The sequence below is a fragment of the Apteryx rowi genome, unplaced genomic scaffold (genome assembly GCF_003343035.1).
Source record: "Apteryx rowi isolate R43461 unplaced genomic scaffold, aptRow1 scaffold_40, whole genome shotgun sequence".
Classification (NCBI taxonomy): Eukaryota; Metazoa; Chordata; class Aves; order Apterygiformes; family Apterygidae; genus Apteryx; species Apteryx rowi.
In genome coordinates this window covers 85,417-106,976 of record NW_020450530.1, presented here as the reverse complement: position 1 = coordinate 106,976, position 21,560 = coordinate 85,417, and the positions used below count along the sequence as shown (strand labels likewise).

Sequence of the window (21,560 nt, the reverse complement as noted above, 5' to 3'; positions counted from 1 at the left end):
AGGCCCTGGGGGTCCCTGAGGGGGGCAGTGTGGTGAGGGGTGCCCTGAGGGTCCTTGAGGGCAGTGTGGTGGTGAGGGGGGACAGGGACCCCTGGGGCCAGCAGCCATCCTGTGGTGGGTGACAGCTGCCCTGCCTGTCTTTTGCAGCAGCTGGAGTTCATCACCCCCTTCCAGCTGTACTTCAACCCCGACCTCATCTTCAGGAAGTTCCAGGTGAGGCCTTGCCCAGGCCAGGGCTGTCATCTCCTGCCCCTTCCCAGCGTGGAGGGGGGTGAGCTGGGCTGGGTGTCCTGCTCCCTGTGGTGCTGCCTGGCCTCCAGGGCCTCCCTCTTTCTGTCTGCTCCAACCTCTTCTCCCTGGTGGAGTTGGGGTGTCGACATGGTGTGCCCCTGTTACAGAAGTCTGGATGGGGGTGGCTTCTTCCAGCCTTTCCCTGACATAGGCCATCTAGACCTTTCTTCTTCTGTTTTACTCATAACCTGTCTTTTCCTCCTTTGCACTGGGTGAGGTGTTTGGCCAGCTGGTCTGAGGCTGGATGGGGAAGGCTTCGCTGTGGAGGGCAGTGAACGGTTGTTTACCTGGGCTTTGGGTTCTGGATCATGGCTGTCTGCCCCTTCTAGAAAGGCAGCGGAAACTTCTCCCCCACCAGGAAGGGCAAGATACTGGTGTGGGGGGTCCCACATCAGGGAGGTACCACGTGAAGGTGATGYAGCTGTCTGGTATCTTGGGGTAACTGTGAGTGAAGGGGTGCATGACTGGGTGTCCCTAGTGAATAGGTGGTGGGCTGCTGTAAATGTGATGGGAAGGCCCTGGCTGTCAGACACCTGGCTGTCCACCTCCTTCTCTCTCTTCTCTCTCTTCTCTTTCAGATATGGAGGCTGATCACCAACTTCCTCTTTTTTGGGCCCCTGGGATTCAGTTTCTTTTTCAACATGATATTTCTGTATCCTTTGTCTCAGTAAAGCTCTCTGCTCTCTTTTTCTTTTTTTTTTGACTTGGACATGACTGCCCCCTGCCCATCTTCCTCCCCCTTGTTGGCTTGTCTTGGCAGCAGTCTGGGCTTCTTCCCTTGGGTCTTTTGGTCTGAACTGAAGCCAGTCTCCAGGTGATTCTGGCCATGCTGTAACCACCTCCTGCACCTCTGCTAGCTGCAGGGTAGCCCCTGCTAAAAGGGTGAAGAAGCTGGCAGTGCTTCTGTGGCTCATGCTGGAGAGCAATGCCTGTTCCTGGGGCTGAACTGTGGCCGGCTACAGTGGGCTGGCTGGAGCACAACAGATGGCTCTTTCTTTCTCTGGGGTCTGTGGTATGAGGTGAAATTTGCACTGGTCTTGCTCTGGGGCTTGGACACCTGGCTKGCAGCTTCCTGTGCAATTGCTTGCGGCTGGTTTATTCCCCATAAAGCTGTGCTGGGGACACAGGGTGGCCAGCTGTTAATTTCCTATACTGCAACCCCTTCCTTCTCTCCTGCTCTCAGGTACAGGTACTGCCGCATGCTAGAAGAAGGCTCCTTCCGTGGAAGGACAGCTGACTTTGTCTTCATGTTTCTCTTTGGAGGATTTCTCATGACAGTATCCTTTTGAGCTGGTTGAGGGCCTTTGGGCTCTTCTCTGAGATGTTGTGAATAGTGTGGGGTTTCTCTCTTGTCTTTTTGTACTTGGGCTGTCTTGTCYGTAGCAAGCACCTGTCCACTGAACAGAGCAGCTGGCTGCCAAACCTTGGTGGCAGGGGCTATGGAGAGCCTTGCTGTTCCCCTGGGCCTGCCAGGCTCGTGCCCTGTGTGCCTGCCAGGGCTGTGCTGAGCTACACAGAGCTCTTAAGTGGTGGATGGGTGACTTCTGGCTGTATGGCACAGCTTGTGCTCCTTGTCTTGCCCACACTTGTCTCTGAAGGCCTGGCATGCTCCCCAACCAGGATGCCTGGGAGGGTGGGAGCAAAATACAGGAAAAGCTGCCTGTGTTTCTGTGAGTGACTGTGGAAGCACTGATGCACCTGGCAAGYGGAAGGGCTGCCTTAACCTAAAAGAGGAGGTGGCACTCTATTGCAGAAGCTCAGCCTGAAAGGAGTCTTCTTCTTGAGCTTTGTGAGAAGTCATCCAGCTGAGACGGTGCAAATGCCCTGCTGTGTTTGAGCTTGGGTAGGTGGAGCACGTTGAAGTGCTGCTGAGATTGGTGTGAAGCTGACTTAGAAAACTGAACTGCAGCTGAAGTGAAAAGCGCAGAGATTTAAGTGCCAAGGAGAGGAGTGCTCACATACTCTCTGCCTTCAGTGTGCTGGGCAGTGTGAGCCCAGCAGTCTGTCTTTGCAAACTGTCAGTGGCTGGGGATACTGTCACACTTCCTCTTTTTAGCAAGTTCTTTTACTGTAGAACAAACTGGTCTGGACGGGGCAGGGAATCTCCTTTCGAAGCGTAAAACTCTTTCCTGTCGTATGCAGAAGGCTGTCAGAGTAAGCTGCCTCTGTATAGAGACCTTGCAGCACTGCTCACCCCAGGGTGCTCTGCAGGAAGCTATGTGTGATCTCTCATGAGTGTTGGCTGTTCCTGAGTTTTTAGCTAGTCAATGTCCAGTTGCCTGCAGCAGCCATGTGCTTGACCTTAGGTGGATTTGGAGTCTGACTGCAACAAGGCCAGGGGAGCTGTTTGCCTCTAGCTGCCTCCCTGTGTCCCAGGGGAGGGCTCTGAACAGCAGGAGCATCTTCTTGCTGGAATTCCTCTGCAGGAGGATGCTGCTGGATGGGTCAGGTGTGCTCACATGTGGCACACTTCTAAACCTGCTTGCAGGTACTGTAACAATGTGAAGGACTGCAGCTCTTGATGAGGCAGAAGTTCATGTTTGCTGAGCAGGTAATGGCTCAGTGACCAGTATGAGAGGCTTGCAGGAAGGTCAGTTGATCTGTGGACATGGTAAGGAATAACTGTGGGGACAGATGTGGTTTCTGCCCTTGGGTCAGGCACTCCCTCTTGGGGGAGGAATGATTATCTGCCCCTAGCTGACTAGCACTGAGCGCTGGTCAGCAGTGTACGTGGTTGGGAGGGTGGCCCTTAGTGCTGGATGGCTTCTGCAGGAACCTGCTGGTGGCTGAGCCAAACAGGACAAAGTACCACCGCAGGAGGGCTGTTCAGGCAGGCTGGGTGCCCAAAGGCTACTGGACAAGTTCCCTGTGCGAGGACGATGGGAGGTGCAGCTCGACAGAGTGCCTGCAGCAAGCAGTGCTGCAGCTCTCTATGTGAAAGGGTGCCACTAATTTGGGAGATGTCATGTGTGGGTGACAGTGTCTGTCTAGGGCAGCCCCTGATCAGTGATACAAGACCAGCAGCTAACAGGACCCCCTGTGTGCGGTCACTTTGCAGAGGTGAAGGTAAGAGCTCCCTGGTCTCTGGTGGCTGCATAAGGCAGCTTATGAGTGAGCAATCTGTATGTGACGCTCAGGGGCACCTTGTTCTGGGGTGGCAGGGAGGGAAACGGGGTGTATGTGGGAGGGTCAGTGTATCTCAGCCAGCACAGGAAAGGCTCGATCGCACAGGCATTATCTTGCACACTGGTGTTATCAGCTGCCTGTCATTCTGGGTTTCCTGGTCATGATACAGCCTGCACTGCCTGGAGCTTGTGAGGTGGTGCGTGGAGTAGTTTTYTCCTTGACTCGATAGCTCCTAGCTGTTTGGCCTCTTTGCCAGCCTGTTTTTCTTGGGCCAAGCTTTCACCATCATGCTGGTGTATGTGTGGAGTCGCAGGAACCCTTACATCCGCATGAACTTCTTTGGGCTCCTTAACTTCCAGGCCCCCTTCTTGCCCTGGGTCCTGATGGGATTCTCCCTGCTTCTGGGTAATTCCATCATCATCGACTTACTGGGTAAGTCAAAGCCAGTGGGTGTCTGGAACGGGTGCTTTGCAGCCACAGCTCTGTCAGTTTTGATAGACTACTGGGGCACTAGCATGGCGGCTGGGTTTCCTTTTATTTAAGGTAGTGGGTTTTTTAAAGTGAGCTGACTGAGTCTCTGCTGTGTGGCCAGCCTCCTGGTCGAGCTTCTGCTCGTGACCTGCATCTCGCTGCATTTTTGCCAGGGGCAGAAGTTGGGAATGGTGAGCCCTGCCTAGCACCTGTCCTGTGTCTGATCCTGTCTCAAGCCCAGAGGCTCAGGCTCACTGCCTGCTTCTGCACCCAAGTAAAACATGATCACAGCAAACAGCCTGGCCCTCTAACACTGTGCAGCGCAGGTGGATCTGGTGGGAGCTGGGATATGGGTACAGCTAAGGGATTCTTGGAGCTTCCTTGTGCTTTAAGCTCCCAGCTACTCTGCTTCAGCAGGCAAAGGAGGCTCGGCTAAGTCTGACCTTGGTGACATCTCTTCCCCAGGGATTGCAGTGGGTCACATCTATTATTTCCTGGAGGATGTCTTCCCCAACCAGCCGGGAGGAAAGAAGTTGCTGTTAACCCCAGGCTTCCTGTAAGTAAAGCTGATGCTCTCTGGGGTGTGCTGTGTTGCCTTCCAGCCTGGGCACTCTCACAGCAAACTGTGCTGCGTGACCTTGCTTGGGCTGCTACTTGGCCTTGCTACTGCTGCTGCCTTCTCTGTTAAGCCACAGGACCCAGCTGCATGCAGGTAGCAGCTCAGTTTATGCCTCTGTTGTAGAAAATGCTGGCACTTGGTATACTATAGACATATATACATAGGTTCCATAAAGTAGCTGCTGGTACCCTAAGCTTTGCTACCTGAACTGGAGAGTTTTTTAAGAAAATGCTAGATGCAGATAGGATTTTTTTTTCCCCTTAATGCACTTCTGTGGCTTAAGAAAGCAGAACATGTTCTGCTTCATGCTGAGGATCGGAGCTGTCCTAGACATTCAAGAAGCAGGTACAGTCATTAAAGGTTGAATTGAGCAAAAGAAGTTTATGCTTGTGCAATAGACCAGCGGCTGTGTTGCGTACAACCAAGCTCTACCCTTCCTGTGAAGGGCTAGGATGCTCCTGGGAGGGCTGGGGAGGTTTTCATTGTCCTTGGCTCACCTTAACCTGCCTGCTTGGTGGAATGGGCATGTCCCTTGCCAGGAAGATGGTATTTGACACACCTGAAGAGGATCCCAATTACAACCCTCTCCCTGAGGATCAGCCAGAAAACCAACCTGGAGACCAAGACCAGAACCAGCAGCAGCGTCCACAATAATGCAGAGGACTTTTCCATGTGACCAGATTCTTCTCTTCCTGCTGGACTTACGCGGTGCCCCAGAGATCCTACTGGAATAACACCAGTTGCCATTCTAATGTGTAATGTTTCACTGTTTGTATGGGTAACCCATCTTCCTTTTGTACCAGGTGGTTCCACAGAGCTTTGCACGTGAAAACTGATGAATGTTTATAGAGGTGTTCTAGGGACAGGGGGTGGAAGTTATGTGATGCTCCTCCGTTACCCAACAGGGAGTAAGTATCAAATGGGGCCTTAAACCAGTTCTCCTTCTCTCGCTGTTACTGACTTGCAGTGTACCATGTCACTTCTGCTGTTTGTACAAAGACTAATACTCCCCTTGCAGTGTTGTGAGACATCACTGTGGGCTTTCAATCAAGTAGTACTTCTGGCATGGTACAAGCACAATCAACTCTCCCAAACAAAAACCTACCATAGTGGAATGCAGTTCAGCCTCTCCCTTTCCTCTAAGCCCCACCCCCTTTTTTGTTTCCAAAGAGTCTTTATATTAAAATCTTTATTTTTCAGTTGTGTGTCCATTTCTGCTAAGGGTGGAGTCTGTTAGTATTTTCTCTGTAGGCTAAGTCATCAGTACTGACCAGGGCTTTCCTCAGAAGTGCCAGGCTTTGAAGTGGGCAAAGGAAAAATGCAGGCTAGCTAAATGATGTCCTCCCTGCTCCTGTCAGCAGGAGGTGTGATTGGAGAAAGGAACACCTCAGAAAGGTCATCTTTCAGGCTGGAACAAAACTGAAAGCTTGTTCTAGTCCGTGACCAGAAGTAGCACTTGGAGCTAGTAATAAAGGCTCTCTAAACAAGCAGTGTAGTTCTACTCTTGTTGAATTTTCCAGTTTTTAAACTAAACCTCTGAATTTTGGGGAAAGTTAACCAAGCTTGTCCCCACCATGAGCAGCTGACTAAATGGAGTTGACCATTCTTGCTAGATTGGTGCACGTCTGCTTACACCAGGCCTTAAAGCTATTGGAGTAATACTGCATCAAGCATCATACTTTGGGATAGCTCATATAATGTTGCTGTTTGTCCAGTTATACACTTGCAAAACACCACTAACAAACAGAACCACCATAAGAAATATGAGCAAACAGTGCTGTTGGAGCCTTGTGGCAAGGGAAGATTGAACCACAACCATCCCTATCGAATCCCCTTTGGGGGCTTCCCATGAAACCACTATGTTTATTAAAAATCAGACTTCATCCGAACAAACTATTTTACTGCCATCATGTTTCCCTCTAGGGAGAGGATGAAAGAACAATACAGGTGCTAATCTTGTTCTGGAAGATACAGTGCTACTGGAGGCTAAGCAGCCTCAGAATCAACAGGTGCTTGTTCTGTGCTTTGCTCTTGACCTAATAATGAAGAGCTGGTATTTCAAGCCCTGAAAGGAGTTTGTCTTTAAGGTCTGCAAAAAATCTGTTCTAAATTGAGATGTGTGTGACTTCAAAATGCAAAAGCTGCGCTGATTCTCCCTTGAATGCCTTGGGGGGAGAACAGTAGGCTAAGTTCAGGAGCTGGGATGTGGGCAGCACAGCTACCCCCCAGCTGTTTCTTAGCAGGTAAGTTCTGACAGAGAAAGCCAGCTGAAGTTCTGATCTTTCTGGAGCTTGGCCCCTTTGACTTCCCTGCCTTGCTTCTGGCTGCTTGGAGGGGCAACTCCTACAGTTTCCCTGGGGCCCAAGAGTAGAGGGAGATACCCTTAAGCCTGCTACAGAAGCTGCAGTCCTCATGTCTTTATCAGTCATGCCTGTTGTGAACTTGAAGGTTAAGTAACTACACACTCTGCAGCAGTTCAAGAAAAGCACCATGGATGCTAGGTTTAAGGCCATAGCAGTTTCATGCATGTTTTCATGTTTCCTGTAGAGGCTGATTGCAGGAGAAGCACTTGATCATAACAAAAACAGGCTGAAGTGTTCTTGGGAAGAACTGGAGTCTTTATATCCACAAGACAAAACATGTTCCGCAACAGACTAAGATGCAGCAGGAGTCCCAGGTTGTGTCACTCTTATGTATTGAAATAACCTTTCAATCTTTGTTATACAAAATAATGTATAGAGTACCACTCTGGCACAGGAGCCTAGGATAAGACTGCAATAATATTATTGCTAAATTGCAAGTTTTAGATTTCTGCAAATAACATCTGGAAGAAGTTCCCTCCCCCTCAGGAATCAGAATGGGCTCTGCTATTACTCAAGCCTAAACACAATAAATTAAGGCCAGAATGTATTTTTTTGACTGTGCTAGCAGTGTGGGTGGATGAGCAAGGATTGTAAAACCTATTGGCTTTATCATAAGGGCCTGAACACAACTGTTGGGCTGCCAGCAAAATCTGCCATGCTTGCAACACTCTTCATTTCCTGGCAGTGAAAGGTAGGAACCCTATCAAAGAACCAGTGTACCTCTGCAGCAAGGTAGATTCTAATTAGTTTTTTAAGCAAGCTGAAACTTTTTAATCTCACTTCAATGACTTTTCTGTTTTTAAACTCCCCAGGGAAAGACAGGTTGTTTCTGGAGTCACAGAAGCCTGACACCTCAGTACTCAGGGTATTTAAGACCACACGCTGTGTTTGGGTAGAGTTAGTTGTGTGCGCTGTAACTGACTGCCCTCTAACACCCTGACAAGGATCCCAGCAAAGCTACTGGCTGAAGAGGAGTCTCAGTAAGTTATTGCAGGCTGTAACTTTTGTATGAGTTCAGAGACTTTGTTGTTTTCTAACTGCAGTTTTCACAGACAAAAGGCTTGCAAACATGACACTTCAGAAGGTTGACATTTGATAGAAATGAATGTTAAGTTTAACCAGTCATAAGCTGTTTACCTCATCAAGTAAACCAGCTGAACACCTCACCAAGTTAAATTACAGACTGCACCAACTGTGGTAACTGTCTAGGCCAGTCCTTTGCAGAGAATGGTTTGTTCCTTTCTACTTTCAGGTCTCACTATTCCCACTTTCCCTCTGCAGCAAAATGCTTGCAGGCTGTTTTATCCACTAAAGGATGGGATTCAGTTTCCACCATGCCTTACGACAACTGAATGCATGCGGGTGTTCAGCACTACACCCAAAAGCATTAGGCTTTGGGACTGCTCAGTTTCCAGAATAGCAAGAAACGTAAGATTTGATACTCATTTAGCTTACTGAACTCAACCTAAGTAGTATACATTCCTTTTATTTAAAAAGTTGTCCTAACAGTGCATGTTGCACCTATACAAAAGAATCTTTACACTGTCCACACACAGGTACGTAAGGGCTTCAACAGCTGCCACAGGTCTCAGACAGATCACATGCTAATGCAGCATTCTCAGTACGTGGCATTTAGATGGAGGGGATGGGGGCAGAAGTCAGCAGTACTGGGAACTGCTTGGCAAGTGGAATGTGCGTCCCCTTTTGGGGACAGAAAGACCCCTGCCAATCCTAGATCCATTTGGGGAGGAGTAGGGATAAAGTCTGTAGGAAGACCACCAGTGTCACAACAGGAGGATTACCAGGCTGGAGCAGTATTGGCCAAACGTCTCATGCGCCTAGGAGAGAGAAAGAGGTGTAGTTAGTGCTATGTTACAGTCATGTAAAGTCTTACTGAAACTGACGCTTTCGGGGAGGTTACAGCAGTTCTTTGAACTTCTAAGACAGACTTATTGCCTAGAGAGACTCCCTTGGTCACCTGAGAGTGCCCCTGTTGATAACGCTATGATACGCTGGTTTTCTGCAACTACTGTTCGGGGAATTCTGGTCATTAACTTGGACTGACCCAATCCTACTGTGAACTATTCAAACTGCAGTAGCCGAGAAGCAAAACTATTCTGAATCTGTTAATCTGCAGTAACAAAATTCCCAGGAAAGAGCTGAGCCAGCATATTTACTGTTCCCACAATGCATCTTGTGAAAAGATTCTAGCAGTTCATTTCTACCTGGCAGGAGCAATTTCACCAAGCAGGCCCAAGTGCTCTTGACTGCTTGTGGGCTACTGCTCAGTGGCTCTCTAGAGCAGGCAGAGTTCCTCTTGGAATCACAACAGTGCTCCCATGCCGGCAAACAGGCAGACATCAGTCAGGCTGGAGCTGGGAGCTTGCCCATTCCTACATCAAACAGCACTTTACCCAACATAAAAGGAAGCCTTGTGGCAGGATTCTAGTTAGCATGACAGTGCATGAAGCACTGGTATTTTTGATGAATGCCTTCCTATAGAAACAGATCCCCCTGCAAAAGCAGGGAGCTCAAGAGAAAAGAAAAATAAAACAAAACAAAAACTTTGCTTCAAGCAGGAGATGGTTAAAGCAAAGATTTAAATGTTTGTGGAGCAAGGTGATAACAGTTTAATATCCTGAAGCAAAAGGGATATGAGTTTCTGTTGTGGTGTACGAGTTTGAAATCCTGCCAGTTAGCTCTCAGCAGAAAAAGACAAACATCAAAGCTTTTAACTTCTGTCTTAGAACCAAGCCAGAAAAATAACTGTCTGAACGAGAGGCAGCACCTTGTATTTCTGTCCTGGTCTCTGATCTTCTTCTCCATCTCAGCATCTGTGAGGGTTTCCAGGAGAGGGCACCACTGGTCAGCATCCCCTGTGTTGCGAATGGCAATTTCCACAGTCGGCAAAGGGTTCTCGCTGCAGTGGCAGGGCAGAAGGCAACAATGCAACATTCATCAGTAGTCTGACCGTGCACTCCTCTGGGTTACTGGCCCAGGTGTAAGACACGAGGACAACGGAGCGTCATTTAAAGTATTTCAGTCCTGCTAAGCGTTCCTTCTTAGCCTTGCTCAGCACAGGCTGGCTCCTGAAGTATGCCACGGGCTGGCCATTACAATCTTGTGGAGCCTGGCGTTTCTGGGAGACCAACTATCATCATCTCCTTTCAGCACTGCAGAGGGGATTTGTCAGAGCAACTGCAGCTGAAGCAGTTCCCTCCTCGCAACGGCCCATTATGTAACTGGCTGACAGTGTTCAAACTGAATAAGCACAGGCAAAGTTCATACCATTTTATTAACGCTGGGAGCTTCTCCCAAAGCAGTTTTTGGGCAGGGAATGTTAATAGGGCTCTTAATCTAGCTTTGTCATTCTGCAAAGCAGACTTCCCAGCTGTAATTTGGTTAGTACACCTCTAACAGCTCTTCCCTGGCAGCTCGTGGCAGAAGTCTAGCTTCCTAAAGATGGGAGCCTGATAGCAGAACAAGTTTTGTTCTCCCAATTTTCATAGAAAGGGTAGTCTTTTAGGACCTGCTGTTTCAACTAAAGGCTGTGGCCATGAGATAACCCACACTTGTGCTAGTCCCCGCACAGGCAATGGAATGCCAGACTCTGTCCCAGATCACAAGATCTGCTCCTTGGAGATCTCTCTGCCCTGAACAGCTGTATGACCACATGCACAAAAGTGTTTACTGCTTCACTAGCCACTTTTCAGCAAAAATCAACAGGAACTGACCATGAGTAGCTTCCCAAATATTAACAGTGGAGCTGGAAGCCCAGCATAAATACAGATGACCCTCAGAATGTAAATGTTTGCTTTGAATTCTAGAAAGTGGCTCAGCCTGAACTGCGCAAAGTGTATGTGCAAAAAGAGGGCTCCTGCAGGTGTGCGCACACACATCCGGCCCCTTCCGCAGCGACATTCCTCTGTGCAGGGGGTTTCAGCACTTAGGCACAGCCATCTCATCCACAGGAAGGAACTAAACTGCTGATCGCCATGGGAACAGACTGTGTCTGCATCAAAGCTATTAATCTAGAATAACAAGTCTTCAAAATAACACTACAACGAAAAATTCAGCCAAAGCCTTCTATATCTGATCCTGGGAGGAAGCGTTAGTCAAATCTACTTGCAGCATCTCCAATGTCCACTAAGCAACACTTGAAAACAGGCATTTCAGCTTAACTCCAAATTGCTACAAATTCCAGACAAATTGCTAGATCTCAACTTTTTTTTGTTATTGTTTTTTTGTTTTTTGTTTTTTCCGGTATGGTTTATACCTCATTTACCGTGCTCAGCCCTGTGCACTCCCCCCTCCCCCCTTAAAAAACCAACAAACCACAAGAGGACAGTGCTGCTGGCAGAATGACTGCAAAATGCACTGTCAGCTGCAGGATTCCCAGTGGAGCAAGGCACTCCCTCTGCTGGGGTCCAAGCCTCTGGCAGTAGAGTCATGGGCACGCTAATGCAGCCAACAGGACAGTGAAGCATCTTCCTCTGGAAAGGGCAACTCCTCAGACATGCGGGCTCAGTGGGTGGGAGCACTGCATGTGCCCCCACTAGAAACGCTTAGCACCAGGACGGGAAACACCGTAGCACACTATCCCCCTGCAAATCCCATTACCTGCCTGCTTCCAGTCCTGCCACTTCTTTGGGGCTTTCAGGCTCTCTTTGTTTTGCACAGAGTGGACCAGCTGAAAGAATTGCCCTGGATTTCCTCAACTTTCCTCAAGACAATTTCACCTCTCCCTCAGATGATTAAGAGCCACATGACTTCTCAAACTCCCAGTCCCTGGAGATATTAAGGTTCTTTTGATACAGCTAAAGCAGACCGTTTCCCTACATCAATGGAATGTCTCTGGAGCAACGACCACTCCTGTGGTTTGAGAATTCAGGAACTAACCAACCACAGAACCCAAATATCATTAATCACAGGAAGGTTTCAAAGTACTCCTTTGCTGGCAGAGAAATTGGAAGAGGAGGACATGTTTGTACTAAGACACAAAACAAGGTTTTAATTAGCTTGTTTCCCCCCCCACCCCTGAACAGCTCGTGTCCATGTACTTTGTTCTGTTGGGGTTCCCTTCCTCTTCTCCGAGTCTCCCCCTTGCAATATTACAGCAGTCTAAAGAAAGTCTGAAATCTACCTACTTTAACTATCCTAAGTGGAAGAACTCTTTAGTAATCAGGGCCAGATATACATCTTTACAGATATCAACAGCAGACTGGCATTAATCTGAAATAGCTGACGGCCTGGGCAGTTTTGAATAAAACCTTACTTGCTATGAGCTAGAAAGACTCATGGGAAGCAAACAGCTGATGGGAGAACTGCCTCCCCCCCAAACAGTTAACCTACACCGACTGCTTTCCTAACTCAGGTATCTCCAACAGGAGGAGGACAAGAGGGAGGGAGAGGATTCAGTCCATGTTCAAAACCTGCCTCTGAAACATCAAATGACAAGAATTGAGAACAAATACTCTGTATGTTGGGAGGCATTAGAATGACACATGATAAGAAGTTGAAGTGAATTAACTGGGAAAGTAAATAAACAAATTGTGGGTAGAAAAGAGAGCTTCCTGTCCAGCATGGTGTGAGCAGGGCCACCTCCCTACTTCAAGAAAGAGGATATGGAAAAGAAAGCTCAAACTCCTGGGTGTTCTCAGGCAACACGGCTAAAACCACAGTCTGCAAGAAGGCCTACTAACCTTTCTGGAAGAGAACTTGCTTGCCAGCATAGCTAGCTTAAACTATAGCCATTTTCTCTGCAGACCAAAGTATACTTCACATTGGCTCCAAGGATTGTGTCTAGCAACAGGGAAGCTTTCACTGTCTGCTCCTGCAGGCCATAATGCAGACAGTGCAGTGGGTTATTATGGAGCCCAACAGCAAGGGAGAAGAGGCAGTGGTAAAGGTATCAGATCCCTATCTATTACCCTCCAGTTCCCATCATTTCTCAGTAATGCACATTCCCAATTATTCCATTATTAGTTTGATTTGGTCCTACACTGGATCTGCAAGTATCAGTCAGTTGTTGTGAATGGAGAGGTAGAAGTCACCTCCCCCACCTCCATGGGACATCAGTGGGACGGACACACCATCTAATACCTTCACTAGAAGAGTTTAATCTCCAAGCGATAGAGAGCCTCTTTCCATTCTCTAATATGAGCCACTTTGGGGCTTTTTGGAGTTGTTAAAAATTTTCTGAATGAAAATAACCTCTGGAAGAAGCAGAGCAAGACTAGTAAAAGAGCAGCTGGTCCAGAGCAGATGAGTGCCCACTTTCCAAGCAGGCAGCAGAAGGCCGACCAGACAAGAAAGCCTTGGAGGGAGGAGCAGATCTCACCATGGCGGCCAGCTGCCCTGGCGCAGCCAGCCGGCTGCCTCATAGCCTCCAGCTCCTCCTCACTCACCTGCACAGCAACTGCTCATTGCCCTCTCCCTGGGGTAAGAGGGGGCTGGACTCAGTTCCCCTTGTCAGCAACATACTGAGGATAACATCAGTACAGTAACTCACCACAGAGCACTGCTCAGCACAACTGGAAATGATTACCACTAAGACAAGTTACAAACCTGACTAATCAAACCAGACATCGCTGCATTCCAGCTACGAGAAGGGCCTATGATCCAGCCAGCTTTAATTCAGCCAGGGTAGTGAGCTACAGTTCGAATCAGTCTTAGCTCAAAGCACCAAAGCTTAAGTGAGGGCATGGTCTGAGTCGAGCAAAGCTGGGGAAACAGAAATGTGTCTGGGGCTGATCATTACCATAGATTAGAAGAGGGAGGCACAAGGCAAAGTCACCATTGATTATGATGGTATTGATTATTCTGTGGCAAAAGCTGACATTTCATCATCAATATTCAGTCCTGGAATATATTACACCCGATACAATACCCCTTGAGGACAAGCTGACTGATTCACACCACATTCTACTTTAGAACAAAATACATAAGGCACTAGATCACACCGCTTCATTTGTTCGTCAGGCAGCCAGCGACACCCGAGAGCCATGTCCAAGGGAGACGTGACCTAAGTTACACAGGCGTCACTAGCATTCAGGATGCTTTGGTTAGTTCCAGCCCTATCTATGGCACTTGAACTCCTGTTATCCATAAGAGTCCCCCCATTTTAGACAAGCAATATGCTCCGTTTCCCTACCATGTCTTGTACACCTCACCCACAAAACCTAATCTAACCCTCCTGGTATGTGTGACATAGTAGCCACTTCAAGGCAGACAGCCACCAACAACAGTGAGAAAAAAAGGAAACTGTCCAAGCTGCCAACCTTGCACAACCAGTGGTCTTTAAAAGATACTGGTTCTATGGGAATTGCCTTTTTTATTGCCAGGAAACATACAAAAGGATGTCCAAGTAAAAAAAGGTCTTTAACTGCCCCTACTTATTTCTCATTTGATAAGCTTTCTTACAAAGAAGGTGGTTTTAGGTGCTAGTGAGCACATAACCTGAGAAGCCAAGTACTGTTACCATGCAAAAATTCTTTAAAGAAGACAGAACAGGTGCAAGCCATCATCAGGACCAATTTCAAATGAAACGCTTGCTACATCAGGTCAGCTGTTCAAAGATGCATTGATGCTAAAGGCTATGAAGCAAGAACATGCATCCACATCCACACCCACACTAGTAAAATGACAGTTCTGTACCTGAAGGCGTATGTCTTCTGATGCCAACTCAGCTGTCCCCGGATGCTGTAGGCTATAGTGGTGACAAACTCCCCACCCAGGCCAAGCTCTGAGCACAGCTTCAAGGCAAACTTCTCTGGTGAATTCTCCTTCTCTGACATGTCCCATTCAAACTGGTCTACAAGGGAGATGTTCCCTACGTGGATGTTTAGCTAGAGAGAAGGGAAGAAACATGAGTCGATTGTTTCCATCTCTTGCAATAGCTGGTCAAAGGTAATTTAACATGGACAAGAGAAGCAGAGACAAATTCTAGTTCACTGCATTTGCAGAGCTCCTGAACCAAATTCTTTAATTCCAGTAGGGTGAAGACGACTCAGCTTTGTTCATCAAGGTTCAGCTCTTCCAAAAGGACACCACAATGCTTTAACTGAACTCTTTCATCATCTCATGGATATTTAGTAATCTGCCACCTTGGTGCTGTCCTCAACATAAAGGGCAAAAGTAATCTGGACACAGGACTGGAACTAAGAGTTCCTAAGCTCTGAAGGAAACCTTTGTACTTTTCTTCCTCTATAACATAACCAGACAAATGATTTGGCTTCTGTCCTACCACCGCCTTCTTGTATTACCTTAATAATAACTCGTTGATCTGACTGGTCTTCTAGAATACTGTCAGTTGGGTACGACTCTATCTGTTGTCGGATGGCAGAGGCAATAGCAGGGACAAAGGTCAGAGGATTCAAATCCAGGTCATCACAAAGAATCTCAGAGAACATTTCTGGGGTCATTAGCTTTTCTGATACAGAACAAGAACGAACAGACATCATTAAATTTCTCAGCAATGTCCTCCACTTACAGAATACACAAAATTAAGCCTATAGTGTAAAGAGAGGAATCCCAAATACATCATCTTTTGCTGTTAGAAGGGTGTTTAGTTTCAGGTTTGCAAGAACACGTGCGCACTGACTCATGGACTTGAACTAACAGCCTTTATTTGCTTCATGGAGACAACATAGCTATAGCCTAATAATTCACATACATAAAGGAGCCATACACATTAAGTGTTTAAGGTATCTCAGCTAACAGAATAGTTTCATTAGGCTGCTGAACTGGGTCAGGAGAACAGGCCGGTTAAACACTTCAAGTTACACATCTCCAGGAATGACTGCAACCCATAGAAGTGGCACAGCATCCACTAAGAGACCTGACAGCTGAAAAGAGTCCACCTAACTGGGAGGGCTTTAAATCTCTATGTATATGGGGTGAGGACATGCACATCCATGCTTGCTCTCTTTTCATATTCTGTGATGGATGCAACTCTCTCTCTCTCCACCCTCAGGAAACTCTCCTTCCTACCTACCATTCATGTTCCACGTAAACGCATCTCTGAGTTTCTGCCCATCAATTTCCATATCGAGCCTGATTGGAACCAGAACCTCTGGCTGGGATGCATTCTCATGGATCACTGCTGGGTCATGGTCATCAAAGCTAATACAAAAAGCAATAACACAGTGTATGAAACTCAGAAATGATACACCTGGCACCTGGAGAAGGAAGGCACTGTTTGCTGGAAGCAGTCCCCATACTCCAGCTCCCCTGTCAGTCTTTATGTAGACTCCTCAACACAAGCTTACAGGACTACGGCAACCAACACCAAATTTCTTTATCACCTTTTATCGCATACATCATAACGCATTCCTGCAAATAAAGTAAAGAAGCCTTTCCAGGGTTAGCTTTTGTCTTGGTCTCAACTGCTCTATAGAAAACAGAAGTTAGTTATGAGCCACAGCAGCATTTTCCAGTGAGGAAATTAGATATAAAGTTACTGGAATACGTCAGTGAGAGGAAGTCTCAGTCCTTCACAGAGAGGATTTGCACATCCTTCAAGTGACAACTGTGCAGCAAATCAGTGGAAAATCCAAGGAACCTATCAGGAAAAGAATGAACAATTTCCCTGACAAAAGGAAAGCTTCCTCTCTGAGAGATGCCTGAACCATGGCTGGCTGCTGTATGGAAGAGCCTCAAGACATACAGTTTAACTAAGAACCTGTAGATCAGGAACATATAGGTCTTTTGTCAGAGATAAATCAGAACATTATAGTAACACATCAGCACTACCCTGGCAGTGCATCATGTCCGTAATGGTTTCCAGTTATCAGAAGCAGGCAGCTGTCTTACCAGAGAGGAAAAGTCCTCTTCTTATCCCTGCCCATGCGATTCCTGTTGATCGTTGTTGAGCATGGCACCGCATCCAGGTGATGAGAGCTGTTGGGCAGGGTTGGCACCCACTGGTTGTTCCTCTTTGCCTTCTGTTCCCTGAAGAAGGAGACTATATGTTCAACTGTACACTGTGAACATCACTGCTATTATTTGAGGAATGGTATGGCTTTCATCTTTAAGTCCTACTATGAAATCCTGCCATTTTATTCTGGAACCTAAACCAATATTGTTCCACTTAGAACTCATGTTCCACACTAGCCTCTAGAAAGCCCATCCTCCAGCTCACAGTTGTTCATTGCATACAAATCCAGGTGTGCCTTTATAAATATCAGGTTCGTATTTGGATTTTCTGTCTATACTTTATAAGGAGACTGCTGAGAAATGCAACTGCTCCAAAAGACAGTGCAGAAAGTGTTCTGCAAAACACCCATTCGACTTGAACAGAGTAATTGCAAAAAGAGCAATATCATCAAATGTTGATGTTTTCCTTCTTATGTGGGCAATAACTTAATCCTTCCACTCTGGAGATCTTCATTTGCCCAACACCACAAATGTTTTTGTTAGCACAGACTGGCAAGCACCCCTCTGCACGATGGGTTTATGCAATTTCTAATGGGACAGGACAGTGCTTCTTGTCCAACCCGACATCTTCCAAGCAACTCTGTTTCAGTCTCAGCCCTCGCTGATGCTCGTTACCTGAGGTAGGTGGGAGGTTCTGTGCTGATGGACACCGCCTTATACTTCTCATCATTTCCATCCAAGATCTCTTCCACTTCAGAGGCTTTTAACAGCGTCACACTAGTGGCTAATGTTGTATAGCCATGATCTATCACCAGGAAAGATGCCAATAGTTAAACATGGAAAACAGTGTTATATAGCAATATAGCATTAGTAGGATTCATAGTAATAGGCTCCCCCTGCCATGTAGGTGGGACTAAAATAGGTTACAAGTTGGAGTGAACGTGTCCCCCAAAAGCGCTTTGGACTTCAGTCATCCTCACACAGATGCTGAATTTTAGAGGAAGGTTTTGAGAAGGCATTTTGTACACGTGGGATAAATGGAGATCACAGAAATTTCCACTGCCACTTCTGAACTGCCAGAAGCCCTCACTCTCCCTCACACACCAGGATGCTCTGCTACTTGGATAGATGACTTGCACTGCAGCAACTAAAAGCCCAGCCACGGTATGCGGCACTAAACAAATATAATCTAGTTTTGACATCCATATAAACAGAGGAAACAAATGTGACTTCCTTTTGGGGGTGAGGGTATCTTAGTTAATAAACAGCAATCCCTACTAAAAAGCTTAGGAAAGAAATACAATGCAGTAGGCAAAAAAGAGTATGACACCTTTGAATGGSTGCACAGTGACAGAGCAAAGATTTGTGAAAGGCATCAATATCTCTTTACCTTGTATAACTATCCTGTTTACTCTGTTAAAAATATCTTTCATTTGGACTAAGGGTCCAGACACAGGAGGGTTAGAATTACATGAGCTTCCCTCAGGTATTCTTGTCACTGTAGCTCACAATAGTGCACACTAACCTTACTCTGTAGATTGGATTTACCAGAAAACTCTGGAAGCTGTACTGTGCTTCTAGCATGGGGAGACAGCAGTCCAGACAACTAAAACATGACTTTTACCAACCACAGATGAGCCTAGTTCTTTCAGGGTGGAAGGTGTTTATAAAGTCTGGTCATTTCTTTTATGAAATTTACTTAAGATAGAAAGCAATGCTAGCAAAACCCAAAACTTCAGAAAAAGAAGTCCTTGAATCCTTATAAAGTATTAGATAAGCATTAAATCTAATATGCTTTTACTTAAGGGAAATCACATGATTTAGCTCTGCACACCTAGAATCTGCTGAAATGATGTTAAATCTCTTCCACAGCCTTTCAGGATGAAAAGGCCCAGGAAATCATAAATCCTCGGTGAACTCAAAGGTTTGAAATAGAGAGACAATGATCAACACAAAACTGAGTGGCTGAACAGACACATCAGAAATTACTGAAAGGTAAGTATTCTTCAGCAAAGGAGCACAAACTGGGAAGACTTGGGGAAGGGGCAAAAACCTTGAGACAGATCTGGCTGAACTGCAGAGACCGTGTGTACTTGGAGAGTCCATAACATTCTGGGAAGGAAAAGTTAAGCACATGATCAGGATGCACAATTAGAGCAACCACAAAGAGAGATCAGAGGAAGAAGATTAGACGTTTTAACAGCACCAAAAGTCAAAAAGTCACAGCAGAGATTCTTTCTCTAGCAAAGCTAAGAATAACACACAGATAAGACTTACATCTTCTGGGACTGTGAGATCGCTGGTTTTCTGTTGGAGAAAGAAAAAAAAAAAAAAGCAACGAGTCAGCAGGATACTTGGAGAAGACGACATTAAGTCCATAATGAATCATTTTTATTATGCTCTAGTCTAAAGAGCATACAACAGATTATTCTGCTAAGAAATTTGAAATTTAACTTCTTGATATTAGTATCCATGAAGAATAACACTGAGACAGCAGTATTCTCACTATGACAGTTACATCAGTAGTAACACACCACCAAATTCTGGCAGTCATAAATATTCATTCTCTGCAAGAGGTAAGGTTAAGTAAAGAATCACACTTTCAACAGCACATCCTGGTAACCTTCCTGCCAGTGTGGCAAAAGGGACAAAGATGTCCCCGCCTTTGTCAACAGCACACCATAAAACCCTCTTCTAGAATGGCTTTTGATTTGTGATGAATGCAGTTGATCGCAGAAAAGCCATGATGTACATTTGATTTTAGAACATTTTTGATCACTTCAGGTTCTCTGCTAGGTAGAACCAGAAGCTACTAGTGCCGTCGCTGCATAGTCCTCCATCACTGAAGCAATCTGAAGCGATTTGCACAGCCCTAAAGAGGTACAAGCTTCTGAATCTCCAGACACAGTTTTTCAAGGCAATCCTCCAGACTTCAGTATTGGGAATATTTACTCATCTTCTTACCGTGTGAAGATGCCACTATCTTCTTCCTCTCTTCCACTGTGGCTAGTCGCCTCCACAGTGAGGGATATCTCTTGTACAGGGAACCCCGGAACATACGCAGATAATTCCCCACCTACAAGGAGAAATGGGGAGACATGGCCTGGAAAAAATATTCCATCTAGAAAGACTTTTAGCAGAACCTGAAGCAAATTCAGGACTTCGTATTGACAACTGGGACCTCTAAAGAGGATTTTTTTTTTTTGCTTTTGCTGAAAGACTCATTATATAGCATCACATTTTTTGCAGCAATACAGAAAACAAAGCTTTTATCAGCATTTATTTCACTAGTCTGATAAGAAAAAACTCCCATCCATTGACAATAATCCATTTAATAGGAAAATCCATTCATTTTCATGTATTTGAACAATCTAATGTTTCCTCTACTCCAATTACTGTTTCAATGGACAGTGCTCCATAGGATTACATAAAACCAGATACCCAGCTCTCCACCTATATTGTTTTTACTTTGAACCTCTGTGCCATCCAGACATTGCTTGGATAGAGCAAAAGCCCAGAGACCTGCCTTGGATTTTATTTTAAATTCTTTGAACACACAGAACACAAACACTGCCAACAATCCTCTCTCAAATTTACTTAGAATCTGTAAAGTAGTTCCACTCTCCCTTGGTGCAAGATTCACACCCATACTGAAAGCTACACCAAGACTTGCTAAACAACTATTTCTAGACTACAAAACTAAAATTTTAGACTGGTAATACACTTGCAGACTGCCATACAACAGGTTTTTTGTTCTTTGTTTGACAAGATTCATTTTGGTCCTAAGATCTAATTTCAGATAACTGTTAATCTTATCTGTTGCTCTACACCACTCATCAACAGACAGAAATTAGCTGGTAGATAAAAAGGCAACCCTGTTTCCCCCTTCTACACATCTGGTATTGCAAACTCGCAGATTAGCTGACTGCAGTTACAGCTCTTCCTGTAAACATTTCACATGCTATCAAGAGAGTGAGTGATCTTGAGCCCCTGCTCAACATGTACAGTTGGCAATTTAAGCTGTCCAAGATTTCTTGTCCTACATCAAGTGGGGCTGAAACATGTTCTTTTCCTGTTTGCAACTGTAATCATTTCTATGCTTCTTCCTTCACTAAGTCGAGCCTTCAGGGAGAAGCCTCTCAGCGCAAGAGAACACTGTTTCTGCAAATACACTGGGGTGCTGAAATTCTATGCAAGGCTGAAGAAGCTGCACTGGCTGAATCTTGTTGTTATTACTAAGCACAAAGGCTATGTTGACTTAAATCACCTCACAGCATCTGAAATAATCCAAAGTGTTTGAACAAGCATGCTACAAAAAGAAATCACAACTAGAGTATCAGGCCAGAAAGCACAGCAACTCTCAAGCGGAAAGGAGCAGGCCATAAAATTGGGGCCCGAGGCTGTGACCTGAAGAGGAACCAGCCTATATATACCACGACGTATATACACATAGGTGACTTGTGAGAGTCGCTCTCGCCGGGAGCGCTGGTCCCAGCAGAGGTGAGATGTCCTGGGACCGCATGCCGTGCCGCGCTGCCCGGCGAGAGCCCAGCCTGCGGCCCACGCAGCAGCCGCCAGCGCGCGGCACAGAGGGCCTGTGGGGCTGGCAGTGCCACCCCCGGGCGGGATCCCTTCCCGGGTGCAAGGGGGGGTGGGGGGGGCTCCCCAGTGGCCCCTGCGCGAGCCCCCCACGAGCTCCCAGGGCGCAGATCCTCCCCGAGCCTTGACACCACTTCCCCCCCATTGCGAGCGGGCTCCCCACAGCCCCTGCCACACTGAGCCCAGCTCCACCATGCTCCCTGCAGCCCCCCCCC

At 46.5% G+C, this 21,560-nt stretch overlaps 2 protein-coding genes across 2 annotated transcripts in view; one reads left to right on the top strand and one right to left on the bottom strand.

Annotated features, from left to right (window-relative positions):
* Positions 1–121: 121 nt before the first annotated feature.
* On the top strand, positions 122–5,706 carry LOC112970572 (derlin-2-like). The gene is made up of 6 exons (XM_026075081.1): positions 122–213; positions 870–943; positions 1,475–1,568; positions 3,654–3,849; positions 4,354–4,444; positions 5,047–5,706. Exons 2-6 carry the CDS (start codon positions 933–935, stop codon positions 5,159–5,161), a joined length of 507 nt encoding a protein of 168 aa, XP_025930866.1. The 5' UTR covers positions 122–213; positions 870–932; the 3' UTR covers positions 5,162–5,706.
* Positions 5,707–8,336: 2,630 nt separating this feature from the next.
* Positions 8,337–21,560, bottom strand: part of SMARCB1 (SWI/SNF related, matrix associated, actin dependent regulator of chromatin, subfamily b, member 1) — a 13,915-nt gene continuing 691 nt past the window's right edge. The window contains exons 2-10 of the mRNA XM_026075080.1: positions 19,711–19,822; positions 19,024–19,053; positions 17,422–17,551; positions 16,684–16,821; positions 15,866–15,993; positions 15,135–15,301; positions 14,527–14,717; positions 9,659–9,790; positions 8,337–8,708 (exon numbers count right to left, since the gene is read on the bottom strand). Of these exons, the coding sequence (XP_025930865.1) occupies positions 8,669–8,708; positions 9,659–9,790; positions 14,527–14,717; positions 15,135–15,301; positions 15,866–15,993; positions 16,684–16,821; positions 17,422–17,551; positions 19,024–19,053; positions 19,711–19,822 (1,068 nt within the window). The 3' untranslated portion in view covers positions 8,337–8,668. The remainder of the gene's footprint in view (positions 8,709–9,658; positions 9,791–14,526; positions 14,718–15,134; positions 15,302–15,865; positions 15,994–16,683; positions 16,822–17,421; positions 17,552–19,023; positions 19,054–19,710; positions 19,823–21,560) is intronic.